This window comes from Dendrobium catenatum, unplaced genomic scaffold (assembly GCF_001605985.2).
Source record: "Dendrobium catenatum unplaced genomic scaffold, ASM160598v2 fragScaff_scaffold_1157, whole genome shotgun sequence".
NCBI lineage: Eukaryota > Viridiplantae > Streptophyta > Magnoliopsida > Asparagales > Orchidaceae > Dendrobium > Dendrobium catenatum.
In genome coordinates, this window is record NW_021319619.1 from 110,076 (window position 1) to 131,081 (window position 21,006).

Sequence of the window (21,006 nt, forward strand, 5' to 3'; positions counted from 1 at the left end):
TCGAGAATGCGATGAGTTCTATCAAACATTGTTTTTATCTACTCCGACCGCTATCGTAAGCCGACTACGGTCCACTCAGACAACTATCGCCTCCCTCTAAGGAAGGACCTCATTTATAATTAACCATCAATATTGGTGAATTAATTTAAACTGGGTTATGCATATGATTTTTCTCCACTTTCAGGATTTTCCACGTAAAAAACTCAATATCTCTTATGAAGGCTACATCCTATCTTTTATCTTTTTGTGTGATGGATCTTCATACAAAATTATGAAGCTAAACTTTATCTCTCTCTATCACTGCGAATGTTCCATGATGCAACACTATTCAAGATTTAAGGTGCTTAACTCATATTATATTTGTATTTTAAATATGAGTTATTTATTAATTAATATTAATAAATTATAATTATTGTTGCGTGCTAAAATATACGCGGCGGTAGAGTTTGTAAATTTTCGTCCTAGCGTTGTACGAGTATTCAGCACATAAGCAGAAAAGAGAAGTGAACACCAAGGTTTTTACGTGGAAAACCCGAAAGAGGGAAAAAACCACGGGGCCTCGCCCAGTTGCAAAGTTCCATTAGTATTTGTTTGAAGTACAAAGGTTGATCCGTCTTACAAATCAAGACGATCAATTCACAATCAATTTCTCACAAAGTTACAAAGTTCTACAAATTTCCGGCGTTTCCCGAAAATCCGGCAGAGTTCCGACGTCTTGAGGCGGCAGGAAGAGCTCCGGCGGTGGTCGAGGAGGAGCTTATTCCTTCTCCTCCTTCTCTTCTTTTTCTCTCTCTTTACTTGAGTCCCCTTTGTGTAGAATGAGGGCTATATTTATAGTTTTTCTGGAGTGGCATAGCTCGTAAATAGGTGTGAGATCATGGGCGAATAGGAAGTGGTTTGAATGGACGGCCGATATCCTTCGATCGTGCACCGTTTGTTGAACATTTGGAGGCCTTAGTGATGTCGTAATTCGGAGATCTTGGGCTTGTTGGATTCCTCTCGTCGATCAGCTCGATTCGAGTATAGGCTCGTTAAAATCGGAGACTGTTTGGTAACTCAAATTGCGGTTTGAACCTTCTAACAGTGCTTCGGGTCCTTGATTCAGACTCATTTGGACTCGGATTGAGTTGAATTTGGTGTCGTTGGGTTCGTATTTCCGAGATGCTCAATTTGACTATAAGCTCGTTGAAATCGGAGTTCGGGTGCTCCCAAAATTAATTTTTGAAGTTTCTAACTAACTTTTACCTCGAGATTCGTGCCCGATGAAGCTAATTTTGTGATGCCGTATCAATTATGATTACTATAATTAGAATATATTTTCATAAGTTTTTGATTAATAACTTACAGAGGTGTTATTTTACAATGCTAATTATAATTATGATAATTAATTAATAATCTAATCCTCCTAGGGATGGTAGCTTTTCCTCTTCAGTTTGACGGCTGGTTCGTGCGGGGTAGAGCTTCCCTCCTCGGCTGGTTCGCGCGGGGTAGTGCTTCGAACGAGTCGCTTGCCTGTCTAGGGTTTGGTTTTCCTCTTCATTTATTCGTTGCCGTTCTGCTTCGCTTGAAGTAGATTTATGAAAGAGTCGAAGCTTCTCCGCCTACTCCGACGAAGTTGTTCCTGTCAGTTCATAAGACGCGCCGGCAGCTCGCCGTGAAGGTAACGATATTTCTCCCCTTTCGCGCGCTTCTTCGGTCGGATTTACGAAATCTGGGATTTAGGGAAAAAATAGCGAAAACTCCTTGAAGTAGATATTAGACTTACCGTGAGATTTAACTTTGTATTTTTCAGCGTTTGGAAGGATTTAGCTCAAATCTTTCCTAAATCTTGCCAGTCTTCCAGCATAGGATTCAAGTGTGGTCGAATTGCTGTAGCAAGAACATTTGCAGCTATAAACGTCAGTGGTGACACTGAACCTCCATGCTTAGCTTCATTTCTAGCTCTCTAAGAATAATAGATTGCTGTACAATAAATCCTAGCAGTGTTAGGACTCCTCCTTGATAACTTCTCCAGCTCTATGACATATTCATTTAACGACTGGAATACATGAATTTGGAATCCCCAGTAAGTACTTCATGCAATTTCTTACAGTTAACAAAAATATGTTGAATAGTTTCAATTGCCTGGTAGTCTCTACGACATAAATTTCCTTCCTGTAACCTCCTGTACACAAGCCAGTCATTCATGGGTATAGCATTGCTACCCGTTCTCCACCAAAAGCAAATCTACCCTTGGCTTCAAATTCAGTCTCCTCAACAACTTCATATTTCCACACACCTCAGTATTGATCTAAATAGAATCTTCATTAGCAAAAAGATGTAATTGTTTTCCCAGATTTCTAATACATTAGCTCTAGTTCATCTTCTGGCAAATCAGGATACACATGAAGTTGCTGAATAAGCTTAACCAAATGGTCTCCAAAGTACTGATGCAGCTCTGCCACATTCCATTGGCCGTCGTCCTTCTTCAAAAGCTGCTCCACCTTCAATCCTTGTAATATCTAGAAATTAGCACACGATGGCCATCTGTCCAGATATCTGTCCAATATCCATACGCCACTCAAAACATTCACCTTCTCCTCATTTGACGGTATCCGCCTAATCAGAGGGTGAACAAATTTTGCTCCTTCCACAAGAATTTGCCAAGTTGATGAAGCTCCCCTCTTCACTTCTCCATTCCACACATCCTTCCCATATTTGGCTATCAAGTTTCTATTCAGCAATGTATATGGATTTAAATGTGCTTCTTGATCTTCAAGTTGATTATATTCTATCAAATTTAGTGTGAAAGTGCTCTGCACAATTGATCTTAAAATACAAATTATGATTGGAAAAGCTAGAGTAACTAGTTATATATTGGGTAAAGAGTAGATGACATCATATTGCATCTGTCTGAAATTTATTGCAACTCAAATTGTTCTCTTTTAAAAAAAAATGTCTCGAGTTTGATTAGAAAAATAGCAATTTAGCCAAACAAGATTTCGTGCTTTAAATTTTATTTCGTTGCATATATTGTTTATATGTGTGGAAGCTTGTTGGGATAGGGCTAATAATGATGATGATGATGATATGTGTGGAAGCTTACAAATTTCTTTTCCTTATTGAATCTAGCTAATTTTGATTTCACTTTAGCCATTCTTTTTGTTTGTGGGTTCAAAGATGACAGTGATGTTGAAGAAGCTTCAGCAAAAGTATGCAAGGGTTAAAGATGAGATGGTGCGATGGGATGAACTTCAATCTCAATTGCTTTCACAATTTGGAAATGGGGCTTCCATTATTAATAGGCTACAGGTAGCTTTCTGCTTTAAGCATGGCATTCTATTGTCTTTTTGGCCTTACCGTAGTATAATATTTCTTTCATTTCTTAGCTCTAATATATCTTTTCGCTATTATTTTCTTAAGAAACGCTAATTAGATTAGCTTTTTTCCCTTATTTTTTATTTATAATTACATTTTATTGGTTTAATTACTTTTTAATCATGTTTCTTTTTAAAATTTTGTCTTATATTTTCTTCATACCAAGAAGATAAAATTTGTTTAATTTTCCTTTGAATGTTTGTCTTTCTTTCTGTTATTATTTATTCTCTATTAGATAGGTTGTTGTATGGCCGTTAGAGACAACTAAGTTACATGGCAGTAAGAGACAACATAGCTTAGAATTGCTTAGACTTGCTTTTATGCTTTTATTTTTTATTTTTAGGGCTATTCTTTGACATGATTATTGTAACATATTGATGATATGACCTTTTGGTAAAGGATATGAAAAGCTTAGGGTACTTTGAATATTATGATTTTTATTAGAATCAAGCCAACACCGCATTTAAATAAATAAATAAAAAACTTCTGTTTTCATTTAAACACTATTGTGACCATACTACTATGTTATTAGCAATGAAAGATTGACACATCGTTTTCATGTTGATTTTATTTCATTATGGATTTTCTTTCCTCATGTCCTGTTGATTAGAATTGTTGGCGAAACTACAATTTGTTATGGTTTTACTGTATAAATTTTGTTCATCACATAGTTAATTTTTCTCGTACATGGAGGAATTCTGATATTATCATATATATTTTATTGATAGGTGCTTAACGTGGATAAGAATTATGATGCCCTAGAAGTTCTGCCTGGAATTAAAGAGACTCTTCTTGGTAAACAGATTGAAACATTGGAAATGATATTTATATCCTTGACAGAGCTGATGTGAGTTTTCTCTGTTGTATCAACATTTGGTTTTGTATTATTCCCTATAGGAAGAAAGAGAAACAACATGATAATTTTCCTAAGGAAATTGAAATGAATACCTAACTTTTTTTGCATTTTATCTGGAACACAGGAAGGAGTTTCATAGGATTGTTCTATCCTTAGATAAAATTGCAAGAGATGCTAACCAATTATTAAGAGAAGCAACTCCATACCAGATGCAACTATGTGTTGGCATTCAACCAAGTCTTCAACAATGCTTGGATGGTCTTAATACTTTTCATAAGATGCATAAATCAGAGTAAGGATGAGTTTATCCCTCTACTGAAAGATTGAAACTTTTAATATTGATGTCTTTCACATTTTCTGGTTTTGTTTATTTTCTCAAACTTAAGTATTGGTGTTTATTTTTAATTCAATAGTTTTTCTGTGTTCTCCAATATCAAATTGTTTTAGTGATGTAGAACGGAGGGGGTCGGCCAAAAGAGGGGAAAAGGGGAGGCGTCCATATACGTTAAATGTGTTCACATATGGTGAATGTGTCCGCAAATGATGAATGTGTCCACATACGATGAATGTGGACTTAAGGAATTTCCAAACTTGAATTATTAAGATAAGGAAAAGGGAATTATGACAGGTCTTTAATTAAATTCAAATTGGGAGAATTAAAGAAAGCCTCCTAATATAATTCATCCTATTTTAAGAAAGAATTTCAAATTCAAATTAATTTAAATTTAAATTTAAAAACTTTCCAAACTTAAGATGCATCGAGTAAGGAATGCCTTCAATAATCAATTTGAAAAGTGGAGGGAAAGAAGAAATAGGAAGGGTGGTAGGGCCGGCGGCTAGCATGATTATGGGTGATTGATATGAGGGGTTAAAGGTGGCTATATTTAGAATCTTAAAATAGGAAAGTGGATTTAAATCAACTTCTATTTAAAATTCAAAATATTGAAGGCATTTAGGAAGAGGATCTAAGTAGGATCTTCAATTAATTTTAGATTGATTGATTGAGATATCTTTCCAAGCATAACCCAACAATTTAGGAAATGAATTTTAGGCTTTTAGGAGAATTCGAATTTGAATTCAGACTTTCAAAATTAATACTAGGCTAATTTAGGAAGAGGAATTAACTAGGATCTTCAATTAAATTTTTGATTGGTTGATTGTGATATCTTTCTAAACATAACCCAAAAATTTAGGAAAGGAATTCAAGGCTTTTAGAAGAATTTGAATTTGAATTTAGATTTCCAAAATTAACGCTAGGCTAGTTTAGGAAATAGTTGGAGGATCAATTCGAAAATTTGGAGAAAGGAAAGTGGAGGGAAGGGGTCATGAAGGTTTCGGCCATGGACAAAGATGGGCAGTGACTATGAGGAGGAGAGGGAGGGGTTGTGGAGAATCGACCAAGGTGTAGTATGGGGGTGATGGCTCGGCTAGGATTGGATGTGAGGAGGTAGAGCTTAGTCGAGGCTAGGAGGAGAAGGGAGAGGGTCGGTTGGAGCTTTGGGAGGAGATGACAGTGGCGGCGAACTCAATGGAGGGTGGAGGCGGAGATAACCTGTGAGCCCAAACGCTTCCTACGGCTGACTGGTCTTGCTTTGTCCTTACCTAGGGACTTCACATAAGCTCTCACAAGAACTATCAAGACTCTCAAACACCAAGACACAAAGTACAGGAATTTTCATTCATAGTAATCATTCTCCTCCCAAGGGGGAGGTGAGGCCTATAAATAGAAAAATACAATAAAACATCAAATGAAAAAAGTGCCATTTGGGGTCACATAAACCTACTCCCTCAAGTGAGGGTAAAAACGGAAAAAAAATCACATAATAAATCAAATATAAATAAATGCTCAGAAATAGAGTAATCCGATCGTAGCCGTAGATTTCTGACCCTTCCTCTGATAAACTTTCCACGGCCAGATGTCCTCATCAGATTGTTACCCACATCAACATAATTTTTTTCGGAGAGAGTTATAAACTTGGTCTCACCATACCAGTGTGTCATAATTTCAGCAAATCACAGTCTTTTCATACAGAAATTGTAGAACAAACAAGATGAGTGGAGCAGAGCACTGCTCAATAGTAACCAATATTGCACCTTGAGTTATCACCCTCAACTATTTTTGTTGAACCATTGAAACTGAAACAACAACCAATATTATGCATGATACTGGGAAAAAAGGGAAAAGTATAGAAGTTCTATTTGATAGAATTAAGTTGCTGATGTCAAGTATTACCTTAATTTTTAAAAGAGCAATGAGCTTCCATTGGAAAAAAGGTATTTGAAAGTTAAAAACCACAAATTCCTTGTGTCATGTTAAATATTTTATTGTCACATTGTTGGTTTCATGTTGCATCTCTATAACACATCAGTTTTCTTGAATATTTTTGATAGGAAACACTTGTAGATCTCAAGTATTTTCTATCAATATTCGGAAAACAACAAGAATTCTTCTAAAAAAGCGGCACAAAATCACAAAATAGTAGATAATTTGTATTATTTGATAAAAGGGAAACATAAAATAACAAGATACAATTGATCCTCTATTCAAGAGGAGGATCGATCTCTCCCAAATCTCTAGAAGCCGCTAGAGCCCAAAGGAAAACCTAAATCTAAGTATCTCAAATTTCAGCCAAATTCAAGATGCCCTAACCCTAGGAAAGCAAAGTATTTAATGCATACAAATCAAAAGGAAATTCCTAAACAGCCCCTACATTCAAATTTCACTCCCAAATCCCTCAAAAATCCTTCCTAAAATGCTCCGTTAGCCCCTGCAGTGCATGCGGCTAGAGGAGGCGGCAGAGACGTCTTCCTCGTTCGCTCTTGGTCCGGTCTCACGTGGACCGGTCTAACAATACTCCCCTCCCAAAGTTCCACCTTGTCCTTAAGGTGGAGATATACTCGTGTTCCTGTGGAGGTGGCCATCCTTGAGGTGGCTGAAAAACTTTACCAAATTGCTGAATTAAGGGCTGCACTGAAAGAGAAACATCCCATCCCTTCTCCATCCTGATCACATCCAGCTTGTGTAGTCCCACCAGAAAATCTTCCTCCACCTCTTATACACTTCTAATCATGGTCTTAGGTGATACCATGACTTTGAATAGCCTTGCATCTCCCGTTATAACCACCTTTCTCCCATCCACTCTTAATTCCATCGTGAGTGCTCCCCAATTGTCCTTTGTTTCCCCCAAGGTTTGCAACAACTTCATCTCCAGGATGACATCAGTACTTCCTAACTCTAGTGGGAGAAAATTCTCCCTTACTTGAATCCCCTGGATGGTCAACACCACTCATCTACAAATCCCCTGGCCTTTCTCCACGTTCCCTGTACCCATCATCACCCCATAATAATCGGTGTCCATCAATTTCACTCCCAGTTGATTGACGACCTGAGTGAAAATTTTGCCCCACTGTCAATCAAAACTACTACCTTCATGCTTGCTATTTCCTCCTTCACCTTCATCATATGATTCAAAGTGAATCATACTACTGAATTCAGGGAAACCTCCACCATCTAGATGCAACTTGTCATCCATCTCTCGCTTTCCTCCCTCAGTTTCCTTGTTATCACAGACAGTGAGAACCTAAAGAGTTCGATCCCTACACATGTGCCCTAGAGTATACTTCTCGTCACACCGAAAACATAATCCCTTTGCCCCTTCTCCTGCATCTCCTTCTCTGTTAGCCTCTTGAAATTTTCCCCACTCCCTCCTCCTACTGGCTTCTCCCTGGTGGTCTCATTAATGTTGCCTGATGCAGGCCCCTTGGGTGCTAGAAGAGTGGTCGTCGTCCTGTAAGGGCCTCCTGAGCTGCTGCTCCTGACTCCTTTCTCTAGATTTTTCTGATTTTCAACCATTTGTGCTAACTTCATGGCCTCCCCTAAGTCCCGGAGCATCAGAATTTTCACTACCGCTTTGATTTCTGCCTTTAGCCCCTTCATGAAGTTTCCCTCAAGTATAATATCTGATAATCGCTTCATCCAACTAGCAAGGTACTCAAACCGCTCCTGATAATCCACTACTGATCCCTCCTGCACTAAAGCAAAAAATTTCTCATAGAAATCTCCTCCCCGTCGGTTTGGAAATGTTCTATTAAGCAGTCCTTGAATTCTCCCTAGCTCCGGATGGCCCTCATTTGATCTCTCCACTAATACCATAATAGCGCATTTCCTTCCAGGCATAAGTCTGCTGCTGTTAATTTCTCATCATCTATCAATCCATTGATGGCAAAGTACATTTCCACCTTATAAATCCACCCATAAGCATCATCCCCTTCGAATATGGGCATCTTCAGTTTTCTCACATTATGATCTCCACCATTTCCCCTTATTCCTCCTTTGCTTCCCCTCTCCCAAGTGCTCGACCCACCTCACGTCTCCCGGTCTTCCCTTGCCTTGCCATAGCCCAAACCCCCTACGAATTCCCTTATTCTTCATTCAAAATTAGCACCTCAGCGACCATAATATCCCTCGCGGCCATCCCAATCAGCACCCCTTTGCTCCGCCCCTCCATACCCATGCCTTTCCCCATACCTACCTCCTCTATCCTCCCTCTGGAAAGGCTCCAGATAGGGTTTCAGTCTTTCTCTCTCCATGATTTCCGCCTCATCTTCCTCCCTACAAATTTCAGAATTCGTGTTTTTTCCTTCCTCCCCTTTTGCCACGGAAGCCACCGTTTGGCTGTGGATTTCCAACATTTTCTTTATCATGTCCCGGAGATCGGCTATTTGTCCTTTCATGGAGGAAATCCTTTCCTCCACCGTTGTCTTGATTTGGTTCATCTCCCTTTCAAGCCTTTCTTCTAGCGCATCAACTTTCTTGGCTACCATCTCGATCCGAAATTTTGTAAATCCAAAAATTCTGGATTTAGATTACAAAAGCAGCAACTTCCTCCCTTCCTAACCAAAAATCATCAACTGAAATTTACCAAAATCACCCGACGAATGGTCCCAAGACTTTCGCTGATACCAATTTGATAGGAAACACTTGTAGATATCAAGTATTTCCTATCAATTTTCGGAAAATGGCGAGAATTCTCCTCAAAAAGCCGCACAAAATCACAAAAACAGTAGATAATTTGTATTATTTGATAAAAGGGAAATGAAAAATAACAAGATACAATTTATCCTCTATTCGAGAGGAGGATCGATCTCTCCCAAATCTCTAGACATCATTAGAGCCCAAAGGAAAACCTAAATCTAAGAGATCTCAAATTTTAGCCAAATTGAAGATGCCCTAATCCTAGGAAAACAAAGTATTTAATGCATACAAATCAAAAGGAAATCCCTAAATAGTCCATATATTCAAATTTCCCTCCCAAATCCCTCAAAAATCCTTCCTAAAATGCTCTGTTAGCCCCTGCGGTGCTTGCAGCTAGAGCAGGAGGCGGAGACGTCTGCCTCGTTCTCGCCTGGGCCGGTCCCGCGTGGACCGGCTGGATCGATCTAACAATTTTCGAAAAGTCTATTGTATGCTAGAGCACAATACAAATTTTAGAGTTCTTTTTCATTTTGAACAAAGAGTGCTATATGGAGTTCTGAAGGTGAAATATGCAAAATCTTTATTCTATAGTTGTTGCTGCAATACCAACTTTCAAAATTTTTTGGTCTCCTGTTTTTTATTTAGGCCAGTTAGCATTAATGAGCAGTTTTTTTTTTTTTTTTTTTCAGATTCCTCCTTAAATCTTCAATTCTTTCCTCATTGATGTTGAAATACTTTAAATGCAGGTCAGTCAAACTCGCATCTTATTCATCAATGAAATTTTTTATTCATTACGATGTTATTGAATATGTTCAGGCATGGAATTGATACATGATAATTGAATATTGATTTTCACTTGATTCTTTCAGTGGGAAAACAAGTATATTTTGTATTAAAAAGAGAACTAGTACGATTACGTTGATCTTTATTGAGTTGTTGTGAATTCCAATCATATGTGTACCGAAGGGAGCAAGAAAATAAAACAAAAATTCTTAATAATGAGGAAATATAATGGGCATAAATTATATATCTATATTGTATTAATTAGGGCCTTTGATAATGTCATAATGAATCATAAGCTCATCAAAATGAGTCATATAGTTTGTTTGACATTCATTCTTGCATAAAAGTGGTAATTCAGTCTTAAGTTGATCATAATAGTGCGGGTATAGATTTTTTGCTCGAGGGTCTCCATCTCATCCCAAGAATTGATAGTAGTTAGTCACTCATGGTTTATTTTTTCTATGGCCAATGAATTTCGTATGAGCAAATATGAGTTTGCTTTCTTCTGACATGTTCATATAGTCAAAACATTGGTCCATGTTAGTCAGCAAGACAAGGTAGACTTTTTGGTAAAGTCGATCGTCAGAAGGGGGTTGATTGATCGTCGCTATTTTGGTAATGTTCTATTCTTAGTCTTGATTTTTTGGATGGCATATTAATGATCCACTTGAAATGCTGACTCCTCATCATGGTAATTGATCTAGAGCAAAGATGCAAGTTTTTCAACCCCTCCAAAAAACAACCTTAAAAAAATTTAAAATTTCTCTCCATAAATGGCCGCGTCTCCTTCAAGTTTAGGTTGTGATGCTTCTATCCATGCCAAATCTTGGCCACAAACCTCTCTCTTGGAGTAAGGCTTAAAGGAAAGAGTTATATAAATAAAGTATTAATGGAAGAAAATTTAAATTTTAAATTAAAGAATAATTGAATTTGTCCACTCTTCTATTTCTTGCATCAAGAAAAAAATTTGATTGGAGCTGCATTACCCTTTTCTCTCTTGGATTAAGTCATAAATTATGGAGGAGTTACATAACCCTTTTCTCTCTTGGATTAAGTCATAAATTATGGAGATACATGACTCTTTTTTCTCTTGGAGTTACACCAATAAAGTATTAATGGAAATATTTCAACTTTCAAGATGAGAGATGTTATTTATGTTATCGTTCTCTCTTACTTGAAGTAAGAGAAATTATTGAGGGTTTACACCAATAAAACATTAATTGAAATATTTCTAATTTTGAAATGGTGCATGCCAATGCATGTCAAATTCGTGCATTGGAGGAAGGACGTGGTGGTTTTTGGTCTAGGAGGGATAATATTTGTATTTTATCTTTAGTCATGAAAGAAAAATACAATTTTCTTTCCTTTATTACATTTTCTTTTCTAGTGACTTTGGCAGATAAAGTCATTAAAACGAGTACACTTTTTAGATATCTCGGGTCTATTGTTCAAAAAGTGATAGTAAAATAGATGGGGATATTATTAGTAGAATTCAAGTTGGATGGTTGAAGAGAAGGAATGCATCGAGCCTGTTGTGTAATAGAAAAAGTACCCCTCGAATTTAAGGGAAAATTCTATAAGATGGTGGTGAGATTTGCAATGCATTATGGTGTAGAATGTTGGCCATTAAAAGAGAAGCATAAAATTATGTGAAGTGTTGTAGATATGAGGATGTTTAGGTGGATGAGTTGCTTTACTCTTAGAGACAAAATGCAAAACAAGTATGTACGTGAAAAGGTTGTAGTAGCTCTAGCGACAATTAAGATTAGAGAGAGTGACTTTAAATGGTTTGGTCATATAAAATGTCAACTTTTCGTTAACCCAGTTAAGAGAGTAAATGTATTAGATCTAACCTATGTTAAGAAAGGTAGAGGTAGACTTAAAAAGATTTGGTTATAAAATATTAGAAATAACATTTTTTAATTAGATTTAAATGAGAATTTGACTGTTAATAGGATACAATGGACAAAATATTAATGTAGCCGACCCCACATAGTGGGATAAATGCTTGGTATTGCTGTTGTTGTTATTGTTGTATTCCATTTTCTTTTCCATTATTATTGGTTTGTATCCTCTATCCCCACCACTTAACTCCCCACATGTTTAGGCTTGGATTTCACTCTTTAGTCCACATGACAAAGATCCATTACTAACATTTCTTCATTCACCACCATTTTTCATCCCTTATCAATAACATTTACTACATGCCATGGAATTCCACCTACATTGTTTCCTAAAGATCAACCCATGCGACTTGGTCGATGATATGGTGCTTCATTCATTTCGTGGTAATCATAATAGTCGTCTGAACACGATGATGACAAGGCTTTGAAGGAGGCAACCAAGGGTTATGCCAATAGGGTGGCCTTTGATGTTTCGGTGGGAGATTAGGTTTATGATTTGTATGTTTTCATATTTAACACTAAACTCATGAGAAGTTAGTTGGACTATAAGAGGGTTAGATCCTCTAATTGCTCTCGCAAATGAGTGATATCCATCCTTCCAAGTGCAATTTCAAGCTTGATATGGATATATACTTTTAGTAGCCAACTTGAAAATATCAAGACAACTAGATTCAAAGAAGAATTTTTGTGAGTGCTTTCAAATTTAAAAAGTCTAAATGACAAAATTATAAAAATTGGTAATCTAAAAAGTTGTATAACACATCAAGTTTATCAAAATTACTAATATGTAAAAATAGATAAAAATATTAAAGATGTGCCCAAAATACAAAGAACTTTCATAAAAAATGTATAAATTTAATGTGGACATTTTTCTTTTGAATGATATGCAAATATAATAAAACTGAAAGCACATATATATGAGTAATGATTCATCGAAGCAGGGATCTAGAGTTTCTTACTTGGTTTTTATAATGGGACAGTAAGTTAATGACAATAGACATGACGATATAATCTAGTGCAAAAAATACAAACATATAACAAGTTTACAAAAAGTTTTTTTTTTGGCGCTGGTGTCAAATATGCTGGTGGATGAAAATTGTTTGATCAATACATAATGGAATTTATTGTAGGGCGGATGAGATTCTAACTAATATTAGTTGAAAAGAGTTCTAAAATCTTCGCTTAAGTTCCTTGGGAAAGTTACTTGAGCTGAAATAAATATTCTATCAGTGGATTTACATAGTAACTATTGATTCTACTAAGGATAAATTATGATAATGATTGAGATTATGCTAACAAAACTAAGACCTCTAACAATGCAATAGTAAGATAGATAAAAATTGGTCACTAGTAGAAGAAAATTGGTAGAAGTTGATGATTATGGTGGTTAGAGTGAGAATAATTGATCTTGACCTTTACAAATGGTACTTCATCATGTGATACACTTTGGTATAAAAAACAGCCAACGAACCCCAATAAATCTAACAAACAGTAGATTTTTATTGATAACAAGAAAATAAGAACAAACAAGATACATTGATCCTCTTTCAACAGGAGGATCTTCTCTCCCAAACCGTAGATGCCGTTAGGATCTCTATCAAAAATGTAGACAACAAGACTCCAAACAAAATTCTGCATTCAAAATATAACATAAACCCTACTACTTATAGCAAACAATAAACAACAAATATCAAAACAGCCCTCAAATCAGCCCCCAAATATGTCCTCTTTAATTAGGAAACATTTCCTAATTAATCCTCTCCAAATCAGCCCTCAAATCAGCCTCTAAATCTGTCCTCTTTAATTATGAGGCATCTCCTAATCAACCCTATTCAAATTTGCCCCTAAATCTATTTTCTTTCATTAGGAAATATTTTCTAATTAATCCTCTCCAAATTGGCCACCTTTCTTAATATATTTTCCTCTCCAATTTGAATTTCAATTATGAAATATGATCTCTTCCTTAATTCTTCTTCTTACATAATGAGTTAATGTTTTACTAGGTACCACAACAGGAGTCGAAATCTGTCCAGGTTCAATCCGCCCAAGGGCTGCCGATGCATCAATACTTCGCCCCCCCCTCAAATAAAAAGTACCACATTGTCTTCAAGGAGAAATGAAGGGAACTGTTGTTGAATAATCTGGTAAGACTCCCACGTGGACTCATGCTCCGATAGGCCTTTCCACCTAATCAACACTTCCTTGCTTCTATGTACTCCCTGTTACACTTCTTTGACCTCCAAGGGTTTCAATAACAACTCCATGTAGTCCGTCAAGGTTGGGGGAAGTGAAGAAGACGGAATATTCTCTCCTATCACCTGTCACAATTGGGACACATGAAACACTAGGTGGATGGCTAATGGCGGTGGTAGCTGTAGGCGATATGCCACTATAATACCCAAAATTTTAATGAATTTAAGCATGATTTTTTTTTTTCAAACATCAGCCCATTTCAAAATCATTTTCATTAAATCTTATTTTAAATTTGAAGCATGTTGATATATAGAGAAATACATCTAAATTACAAACCATCTATATGCATTTAATAGTATAAACTGTTTAGTATTTAATAGACAGTAAACAATAATTGAAAAGGTTAATTAAGCTTTATACTATAGTATTTCATTTACATAAGAATAATTTAATACAATGCATTACTGTAGCATTCTACTTACATAAACATGCATTGTCGGATGGTTTTGAATGCTGGGATGAGCTGAACCAGTGTAGTGGGTAAAGCATTAAGTTATTAAAATATTAGTTTATATAATTAAGGAAAGCACTAGCCAGTTTCTTCATTCCTCCCATTCGAATGGCTGCTGCTTGCAGATAACTGCAAACCGTAAGCAGAGAGGGAGCGGATGTTGCTGGCTGGAGTTGATGTGGCTGCTATGGGGGAAAATTTCAGCAAACTAAGATAAGGGAAATTAGGTAGGTGCTGTAGTTATTGGATGAAATTATTATTTAGCTGAAATTAGGTAGGGCTACTGATGCTTTTTGCTAAAAAAAGGGAAATGAAGTAAACAATTGCTGCTATATGATGAAATCAGTGAAAAACTTAAAATATACAGAAATCTTTGTATGCATAAATCAATCAGGAAGGAAAATAAAAGGAAAGTGAGGGAAAGAGAAGTGTGGGTTGAATGAAGAAGAGTGTAATTGAAATAATATTTGAAAGCATGTATAAATGGAAAAAAATTATGTTTTAGGTGGTGTACAAAATGAAAAGAAATCGGGATACTTTAGGTGAACCAGTTTACCCGACTGTCCTGAAAAATGAGGTGAGATACAAAAAGTATGATGGCCTCAATTCCAATTTCATTATGTCTTTACTTTGTTGGCTCCTCAAGTATTATTGAAATGATATATTTTATGAATGTTATGAAATGTGAAATGTATTATGAAAATGAAATGTGAAATGTATTAGAAAGGTGAGATAAGTTATATATGGGGGATAGGCCTGCAGAAGTAAAGACGAAAGACCTAACGAAGTATGCCTACACTCTCGAAATTTTAATGTTAGGAATTCAGACTCAACTTTGAATGAGGAGCAGCTTCAATTCTAAAAGTTGAAAATGCGGATCCAACCTTAAGTCAGAATACATGGATAGTTATAAAATCAAAGATAAATGGAGGAACATGATGACTTCAGATGAGTTTCAGAATTGTAGTATTCAATTAAAGAATGCCCCACTCTCTCTCCATTACCCATAATAATGAGAAAAGCAACTCAGCTCCCCCAATCTTCATTCCTACCCTCACACTTCCATTGGCCACTATCATGTTGAATTTTAGCATGGTTTAAGAACATTTGATATGATACATTGAGCAGCTAAAACTATTAGATTAAAGTGTAATCTTCAACAATTTCATTTTTTTACAGCAAAGTGATAGGATATACTTGAGTTCGCAAGTAATCCAAGAGGAAATACTTGAATTCACAAGCAACCCTAGCAATAATTGGTCAAAACAGTGGAAATAACACGAAATCTGGGTGAAATCAACCTAAAAAAGATAGATTGCAATAGTGGAATCAAAACAAAACAAACACCAAAGCAAGATATAATGGATCCTCAATTCGAGAGGAGGATCGTTTTCTCCCAATCTCTAGACGATGAGTCTAAAGCCCAAGACGCCAAGGAACTCTAAGAGAATAACTCAAAACATGCATGCCCTAATCCTAGCCTCCTCCCTTCTTTTAATACACATCTTCTTAATAAAAACTTATAATAGATTTCCTAAAATAAACATTAATTCAAATAGTTTCTCTAAGCCCTTCCCTCTCTCTCCTTGCCGCCCTAGGGGGGCCCATATGCTTGGGTGGCAAATAAAGGAGGCGGGTTAGCCAGCCTCCTATAGGTCTGAACCGGCCCCTTGTGAGCCGGTTTGGGCGGTTCTAGACGAACGGTAACACAAAGCAGAGGTGCAAGGCACTTTTTTTACTATTGGACCTTTGGTTCTAGTGATTTGCATCTGATGTTTGATCAATTAACAGATGCAAAGCTTTGTTTTTGTCAGTGCTGATGATGTAGCTACTCTTCGGCAACTCCTTGTCGACCAACCCAACATCCCCAAAGATGAAGGTACTTACAGATCTTTCCATTTTCTTTGTTTTTGCTTGAATAACATTGTAGTTCAAAATAAACTGTGTTCGGGATACTAAAGTGTGTTCATCTCCCTGATCTTTTTTACTAAATCTTATCATTTGTATTGCAGTTCAAACAATTTTTGACATAATACTACCAAAGGTAGCTGATGATGGTCTCACAGGTAGGTGATATTTGGCTTATTTTTAAGCTTTGTTTTGCAAATTTAAGCTTTGTTTGGGATAGTTTTATGCCATTATTTTTTTCTTATTTTTAACTTTACAAAACAGTAAGAAAACAGTCTCAAACAAGGCCTTAGATTTAAGGGGTAGATTTAAAGGTTATGTGGATAGAAATGTATATGCATGAATATTTATTTGTTTGTCTTTATTAATATTATAAAAGGAGTTTATGATTATTTTAATATGAAATATTGGCCTTTCATTTAATCTTTTAGTAAGAAATTCTAATATTTTAAAAGTAGCATGCGTATATAAAATATACAAAGAGTTTTGAGAATATCAATGGTTAATCTGATTTTTAATTGGGACCATTAGATAATTTAGTTATAATCTTTCATTTAATGTTGCATTATATCTATAATTTTTTTTTGGATTCTATATATGCTCAAAGGTTCATAATGAAACAATAATGATAAGTACTTTTAAGTGCTTTAGAAAAAAAATATCTATTAATTATCCAACTTATCTAAGAACCTATGATGCTTATAATCATAAATTAATTCATTATAACATTATATAATAATTGATAAATATATTAATTTTGTCAATTTGTATATTTATTATTTTTCATATTTAGGAAGAAAAATTTGCAGCAATATCATCAACCTTTAAATTAATAGAAAAAATGATATCAAATTTTAAAGGAATTGCAAAAATTTTAATAATTCCAAATCAAATTGTATAGCCATAATTATTCTAGCACTATTTAAAATTAAAATGATAAAATATCTCTATCAAAGCTCAAAATTTGAAGAATTAAGAATCACTTTCTCACATAAAAATTGATAAAAACTTATAATTAATGATTAAGATTTTATTTGGATACCGAGCGGTATCAAGCCACAGTGTCGAGCGGAGGTGATGTGACGCATTTTAGTTGGTCTCTGGATGGCCTTTAGCGTTCACACAGAATAATTTGCCAGAATGTGCGGATTCTACCGAGAAATTATTTTGTGAGGACGCAGAACGTAGTTCATCTTCCAGAGATTAACCAGAATGTGTCACGTCAGCATCAGTGAGCACGGTATCGAGCGTGGTACCAATAACTAGGTACCGAGCCGCAGTATCAAGCGAGGGTGATGTGACGCATTCTGGTTGGTCTCTAAAAGGTGAATTGTGTTTGACATCCGCACAGAATAATTTGCAAAAGGGAGAAATTATTCTGTGTAGAGGCTGAATGTAATTCACTGTCCGCAGACCAAGCAGAAAGCAGACCTCAACAATATCGAGCACCCAGCGGTACCGAACACGGTGTAACACAGTACAGAGCAACCTTCCTTGCTTTCTCCAAAGACCAAAGAGATAGAATTCCTCTCCTCTGCTCGCTGATGCATTCTATTTGCCACTGAATCTCATCCTTCTCTCTAAGGACAGCAAGCAGCTGCCTTTCCGCGGCCTCGAGTTTGGAAGCTGCCGAATCTGCCTTCTTCATCAAGACGGCCATCTTCACGTTTTCATGGGCGGCGTCTTCAGTGAGGACAGAGGAGAGGACGAGCTCGAAAATGTCGCGCTCGATGCTGTCGAGGATGTGGTGGTCGGCCGCCAATGAATCTAGCTGAAAGAGGAGTTGCTGTATGTGTTTTCGGCGCTCCGCTACTTCTTTCACGAGTTGCTTAGTAAGGTTTTCTGTTTATCGATAGTTTTAGTTCGGGAACTTCCGGCTGCCCCTGGGGCGGAGACTTTCTTCTTCTTTCCCAAGAGGAGAGGAGTCAAAGAGCGCTTAAAAGGCTTTAATCTGCTTCTTCTACGGTGAAGAGAATAGTTGGGTTAAGTGATTTGAACTGTGAGGATCGATGCCGTTTATTTATAGAGCTTCGCTGCTAAATCAGTATTCTAACCGTGCGAGGAGGAGCGGACGGCTGTGAGACCGATTATTCCGGGAGGGTTTAGGCTCCTCCCTTCAAAAAAAAAAAAAAAATCTAATTTTTTTATTATTCTTATCCTCTTTAACCGTATCGAACTTCATCTAGGCCATCTTCGACTTCTCTCAGCTTTCGGTGGCAGTATTTACAGATCAAGCGCCGGAAAATAGAACTCCCGCATTGACGTTATCAGCTTACTCCTCCGGCATTAGCGTTCCTTCTTGTATCGGCCTGGCAGCCTCTCCTGGCTTTTCTTCCGCTCCACTTCGTCCGCATTGACACGGTAGGAGCAGTTTAATCTTTAAAATTAATCAAATATAAAATTTAAAAATGAGCAAATTCGTGAAATAAAATAACTCATTCAGAAAATGCCAAAAGAAATGGGATATTCTGAAATGCTCTATTTTTTTTTTTGGGACATTTAGGTCATTTAAGGCAAACTCACACACACAACGCATACACATAGACTCAAACCCTGGACCCCTCTTAGTTGGAAGCCTAAGCTCTCAACCAATAGGCCAAGGAGAGTTGTGTGAAATGCTCTATTTAATGAAATAATGCTAGAGAGAGAGAGAAATGACAAAAATTAAAGAGTCGAGAGAGAGGTGGAAGAGAAAGATATAGGATGAGAGAGAGATGGAAGAGGAAGATAAGGGGGAGAGAGAGAGAGAGCATGAGAGGGAAAAAGGGCGGGAGAGATTTTTTTTTTTTTGGAGATTTACCTACATACCATCTTATATTATTCTATTTACATATTTAACACTTAAAACTTTAATAGTACATACATATCACTCATAGTTCATTTTCATATCAAATATGAGTGGTAGAAATGAAATATATGAGTGTAGAAGAAATTAAAAGTATATTGATATTAAAATAAATATAGGGTGGTATGCATGTAATTTTAAAATTTGAGTGTTAGATATGTAAATAAGATGATAAAGTATATTATTAAAATTTTCCTTTTTCTTTTGAAATTTTAAGAAAAAAGTTAAAAAAATTTATAAAATAAAAAAAAATATTATAAATATATAATAAAAAATAAATATAAATTATTTTAAAATTTTTAAAGATTTAAATTAAATTAAAATTCAAAGAAAAAAATATTAAAAAATACTAAATATTGAAAATTTAAATTATTATGCATATTTTAAAATTGGAATTTTATTATGTATATTTATATTTTTAAAGCATGAAAATAAATTCAATTTTGATATTTATTATATATTTATAACTATTTTCTTTTTATTTTATAAAATTTTATTTAAACTTTGCTTTAAATTTATAAAAAGAAAAAAACAAATGACATTTCTCTCCCACCCTCTTTCCCTCTCTCTCATGCCTCTCTCTCTCTTCCTAAGGAGAATGCGCCAAAAGTTTTGGCTAATTCTTTGATTTTAGTCATTTTCCTCTCTCTAGCTCTATTTTTATCTCTTGTTTGAGTTGAATGCACCAGATCAAATTGCGTATTCAGGCCCCATTTCTTTTGATGTGTTATGAATGTGCTATTTTATTTGACGAATTTGCTTCTTTTTAAATTTTATATTAAATATACTATTTTTACTAATTTTAAAGATTAAACTTCTCCTTTATAAAATAAACCCACGGTATTATAGTTTCTTCCTTATATCCGGTTTATTTGGAACCGTTGGTGGAACTATGATTTGTTATGGTTTTAGTGTATAAATATCTTTGCATCACATACTTATTATAGTTTTTTTTTTTAATTTGTCCTTTTGCATTATGGGGAACTAACAAATGTTATTATGCATTTATTTTGATGATATATGCTTAACGAGGATAATAATTATGACGTTCAGAAAATATGAGAAGGAAGAGGGTGTAATGAGGAGAAATTATTACGTGCGGAGTTCAGACGGGGAGAATTGTCCGGATTTGTTTCTTATTTGTAAATACTAAGTAAAGACTCAATTGTGAGTATTTATTGAGTATTTGATGATTTGCTGCATGTTTACCGAGTATTTATAAATACGTAGCAATCCAGATAGTTCTCCCGTCCGGACTCCTCATAAAATAATTTCTCCTCAACTTTCAGTGTTTGTTGTAAGCAAGAAAACTTTGTGAACGAAGCTATATCTTTGAAAATGTAACTGACTATGTGTGTGTTGGGGATGTGGAATCAGCTTATCAGGAAACTCTGTTTCTGGTGAAGATGTTAGCCTGCTTGAACTTATGAGCAGAACAGGGCCTGTTCTAGAAAATATAAGTCCTGAGTTAGCCACTGAAGTTCTTGGCATTCTGACTTAGAAGTTTTTTTTTTTTGTATTAACGAGGAAGCCTTTGCCATGTATGCTATTATTTTGTCTGTTTTATTTGAAGTTTTTTCATTGATGAAGTATTCTGCATTATTTTCAGTCACAGCAATTATATTTTTCAAAACTCAAGGAAAATATGACACTTTTGAGTTCAAGAAACACTTC

At 35.7% G+C, this 21,006-nt stretch overlaps 1 protein-coding gene across 3 annotated transcripts; it reads left to right on the forward strand.

The window, feature by feature from the left end:
• Window positions 1-1,412: 1,412 nt before the first annotated feature.
• On the forward strand, window positions 1,413-16,892 carry LOC110103258 (uncharacterized protein At5g43822). 3 transcript variants are annotated; one of them, XM_020831900.2, is made up of 7 exons: window positions 1,413-1,660; window positions 3,133-3,291; window positions 4,086-4,204; window positions 4,338-4,505; window positions 9,878-9,934; window positions 16,394-16,458; window positions 16,592-16,892. In XM_020831900.2, exons 2-7 carry the CDS (start codon window positions 3,160-3,162, stop codon window positions 16,651-16,653), a joined length of 603 nt encoding a protein of 200 aa, XP_020687559.1. In that variant the 5' UTR covers window positions 1,413-1,660; window positions 3,133-3,159; the 3' UTR covers window positions 16,654-16,892. The 3 variants fall into 3 exon arrangements, with proteins under 3 accessions (XP_020687559.1, XP_020687568.1, XP_020687550.1); XM_020831891.2 differs by having other exon boundaries at window positions 1,414-1,660; window positions 3,160-3,291; XM_020831909.2 differs by lacking the exon at window positions 9,878-9,934 and having other exon boundaries at window positions 3,160-3,291.
• The last annotated feature ends 4,114 nt before the right edge of the window (window positions 16,893-21,006 follow it).